General features: G+C 41.6%; 1 protein-coding gene across 1 annotated transcript; it reads right to left on the reverse strand.

Annotated features, from left to right (window-relative positions):
- Positions 1 to 382: 382 nt before the first annotated feature.
- On the reverse strand, positions 383 to 1587 carry LOC309808263 (S-adenosylmethionine decarboxylase proenzyme-like; the record flags this gene model as incomplete). The annotated part of the gene is made up of 2 exons (XM_082628366.1): positions 1248 to 1587; positions 383 to 889 (listed from the first exon to the last, which is right to left on the reverse strand). Exons 1-2 carry the CDS (start codon positions 1383 to 1385, stop codon positions 383 to 385), a joined length of 645 nt encoding a protein of 214 aa, XP_082484492.1. The 5' UTR covers positions 1386 to 1587.
- Between the last annotated feature and the right edge of the window lie 2816 nt (positions 1588 to 4403).

Raw genomic sequence — 4403 nt, forward strand, 5'->3', positions numbered from 1 at the left:
AATTCAAAATGATTAGGCTTCCCTGGTGGCGCAGTGGTTGAGAGTCCGCCTGCCGATGCGGGGGACACGGGTTCGTGCCCCGGTCCGGGAGGATCCCACATGCTGCAGAGCGGCTGGGCGTGTGCGCCATGGCTGCTGAGCCTGTGTGTCCGGAACCTGAGTGTTCGGAGCCTGCGCTCCGCAACGGGAGAGGCCGCAACAATGAGAGGCCCACGTACGGCAAAAAAAAAAAAAAAAAAAATTACACTGTCATTACATCTAGGGCTTTCTGCAACTACAAGGGGGTGGTTATGGAAAGCATGGCCCTTGGTATCAATATCTAAAAAGCAGCCACCACCTTCTTCTATGTGTGTTCTCTTTTTGCGTTTTTTTGTCATTTTTCTTAACTCTGCTGTTGTTGATGCTTCTTAGCAAAACTGGTAAAAACAAAATTGTAATCACTGAATAGAGCGCTCTGGCAATCAAGACCTTTAAAACTTTCAGTCTTCTGGGGCAAAGAAAGCACTGTGTGACATTTAGAGCTCTGATCTGCAAACAAGGTGGTCACAAATTTTCCTGGCTTGAAGACTTCCACAACTTTCCTGATCAGGTCATCATAGGAGGTCTGACTTAAATTTGTTTCAAAGCTAACACAAGAAAATTCTGGTTCTGGAGTGATGTGGATAGTCCAGTAAGTTCCATCTGATTTCATTCCATTCATTGAATACCCACAAGAATCGAACAGTGTGGCATCAATGACAGAACCTGGTATCAGATCACAAATTCTACTCTCATGAGTGACATCCTTTGCAGTAATACCATATTTCATGTAGCACTGGTCCATAACTGCTGGGTCAAGCTCACTCATCAGAATTTCCAGGGTTTGATCTGGCTGATTGATTACTCGACTCTGGGAAATCCAAAGTATACAAGTACGGACAATCAGAATTCATGCATCCCATAAAATATGCAGCTCTATTTGGCAAAATTGCATTAAGAAACTCTATTTCTTCCTGGAAACTCCCGTGTGGGTACCCTTGGTGAGAAGGCTTCATGAAATTCTTATGAAAATAAAAGAAGCTTTGAATTGAGTCAAACCCATTGTAATCCCTAGCAAGTTTCAACAGGGGAACCAGTGCTTTCAGCAAGAGGGTGGTACCACGTGTCTTCAAAATGAAACGTCTCTTGGAGGCAAACATGATACTCTCACTGAGTACATAAGCTTCCTGCTTGTCAGTTTTTGTCACACTTATGACTGAACATTGCACATCCTTCAGAAGTATGTCCCACTTGTGTCTTGGGATGGTGTGAAGATGCCCAGATCCTTGGTTTGCGTCAGGTTGCTGCCAGGAGAACCAAACCTCCAGCAGCTTCTCGGTCCCTTCGAAAAAATGTGCAGCTTCCATCGTCGTGAGACTAGCGAACAACCAAAAACCACAGAAAGTCAAGTAAATTAAATCTCTTCTCCCAACGCTGCCACCACCGCTGCGGATTGTTCCAGCTGTGTTACTAAAGTTCAGGTTCCTTTTTTGCTATAATTTTTATATTAACTTTTTTATATTAACTTTTTTTAAAAGAAAAAGGATTAGTAAAATTATCCTGGCTTTTTTTTTTTTTTGTGTGACCAAAAGTTGAACATGAGTCTGTTGGAAATAGAGGCTGATGCAGCTCAGTCTCTGTAGTCTGCTGTTTCTCCATTAGAGAGAGTAGAGCGAGCGCTCGCTAATGTTGCTGGCCATACTGTGGGAGCCTGCTGATTTGTTTTTTAAGCTATTTGGATTTTCTGAACCCAGATTCTTTAAATTGTAATTTATGCAACACTAATTCATTTCTTCAACTACCTTTAATTTCTTTTATTTTGGGGGTTGCTTTTATTCACCTCTGCGTGTAATCTAAAGGAGTTCCTTGTTAATTTAACAAGTGTTTTGGGAGGGGTGCATGCCGTGTACCAGAAACTGTGGTAGAGGCTGGGGATATAATGAGAGTAAAGACAGGGGGGCCAAATCCCCCTGGAATTGATGGGCTCCTGGGAGAACACAGGCCTCAGGTAATATTGATTCAGCAGAATCTAATCTTGTCGGTTCTGTCTCTGGAGTGAGGGCACTATCTCTGTGAGGCCCAGAGCAGCCAGGGACTGGAGTTTCGAGGGGACTGTGGAATCTGAGGATGTATAAAGTTTGCCCCTTCAGCTGTTGTAGCTTTGCATAAATGCAGTGGGCATCACAGGGAGGGAGACAGGAGGATTGAGGATGGTTAAGAGTGGCCTATTCTTTTACCAAAGACCTCACGCTAGGGCCAGAACTAGGGTGAAGTGAGTGAGATACTTGGTCTCGGGCGGAAAATTTACAGAGGTGCCAAAAAATCCCTGGGTAATCAGGATTCAACAGAACCAGGGTTAGGGTGAGGGAGGGAGGTGAGCCGTGCGTGGGATCTTTATTTAACATTTTGATATTTTCTTCATCATGGCCATTTGGATACTTTGTTCATCATGGATAAATTAATTTTTTTAGCAATATATTTTAAAAATTTTATTGAAGTTAGTTGACTTACAGTGTTGTGTAAGTTTCTGGTACAGCAAAGTGATTTAGTTTTATGTATATATATATTCTTTTCCATTGTGGTTTATTATAGGATATTGAATATAGTACCCTGTGCTATACAGTAACACCTTGTTGTTGATCCATCCTATATATACTAGTTTGCATCTGCTAATCCCAAACTCCCAATCCTTCTCTCCCCCACACCCCTCCCCCTTGGCAACCACAAGTCTTTTCTCTATGTCTGTGAGTCTGTTTCTGTTTCGTAGATATGTTCATTTGTGTCGTATTTTAGCTTCCACGTATCAGTGATATCATTTGGTATTTGTCTTTCTCTTTCTGACTTAACTTCGCTTAGTATGATCACCTCTAGTTCCATCCATGTTGCTCCAAATGGCATTATTTCATTCTTTTTTATGGCTAATACTCCATTGTATATATGTATGTAGCACATCTTTATCCTTTCATCTGTCAGTGGACATTTAGGTTGTTTCTGTGTCTTGGCTATTGCAAATAGTGCTGCTGTGAGCATAGGGGTGCATGTATCTTTTTGAATTATAGTTTGTCTGGGTATATTTCCAGGAGTGGGATTGCTGGATCCTATGATAACTCTATTTTTAGTTTTTATAGGAACCTCTATTCTGTTTTCCATAGTGGCTGGACCAATTTACATTCCCACCAACAGTGTAAGAGGGTTCCATTTTCTCCACACCCTCTCCAACATTTATTATTTGTAGACTTTTTAATGATGGCCATTTTGACTGGTATGAGGTGGTACCTCATTGTAATTTTGATTTGCATTTCTCTAATAATTAGTGATGATGAGCATCCTTTCCTGTGCCTATTGGCCATCTGTATGTCTTCTTTGGAGAAATGTCTATTTAGGTGTTCTGCCCATTTTTTGATTGGGTTGTTTGGGGTTTTATTGAGTTGTATGAGCTGTTTGTATACTTTGGAAATTAAACCCTTGTTGGTTGCATCATTTGCAAATATTTTTCTTCCATTCTGTAGGTTGTCTTTTTTTGTTTATGGTTTCTTTCGTTTGCTATGCAAAAGCGTATAAGTTTGATTAGGTCCCATTTGTTTATCTTTGCTTTTATTTCTATTGCCTTGGGAGACTGACCTAAGAAAACATTGGTACGATTTATGTCAGAGAATGCTTTGCCTATGTTCTCTTCTAGGAGTTTTGTGGTATCATGTCTTATATTTAAGTCTTTTTTTTTTTTTTTTTTTCTTCTTTTTGCGGTATGCGGGCCTCTCACTGTTGTGGCCTCTCCCGTTGCGGAGCACAGGCTCCGGATGCGCAGGCCCAGCGGCCACGGCTCACGGGCCCAGCCGCTCCGCGGCATATGGGATCCCCCCAGACCGGGGCACGAACCCGTATCCCCTGCATCGGCAGGCGGACTCTCAACCACTGCGCCACCAGGGAGGCCCTTATATTTAAGTCTTTAAGCCATTTTGAGTTTTTTTTGTGTGTATGGTGTGAGGGTGTGTTCTAACTTCATTGATTTACATGTGGCTGTCCAACTTTTCCAACAGCACTTGCTGGAGAGACTATCTTTTCCCCATTGTATATTCTTGCCTCGTTTGTTGAAGATTAATTGTGCATAGGTGTGTGGGTTTATTTCTGGGCTCTCTATTCTATTCCATTGATCCATATGTCTGTTTTTGTGCCAATACCACATTGTTTTGATTACTGTAGCTTTGTAGTATTGTCTGAAATCTGGACAATTAAAATTTTATATTTCAAAAAATACTGCATTAAAATGTTACTTTTCTTGATTGCTAAGATTTTGGAAGGCTCCTTAAATTTTGTGCCCAAAGCAAGTGCCTAACTTTTCTCACCCTGGTCCCAGCCTTGTCTCACAATGTAGTGATAAGTCACAG

Source organism: Mesoplodon mirus (genome assembly GCF_964341445.2).
Source record: "Mesoplodon mirus genome assembly, chromosome: 1".
NCBI classification, from domain to species: domain Eukaryota; kingdom Metazoa; phylum Chordata; class Mammalia; order Artiodactyla; family Ziphiidae; genus Mesoplodon; species Mesoplodon mirus.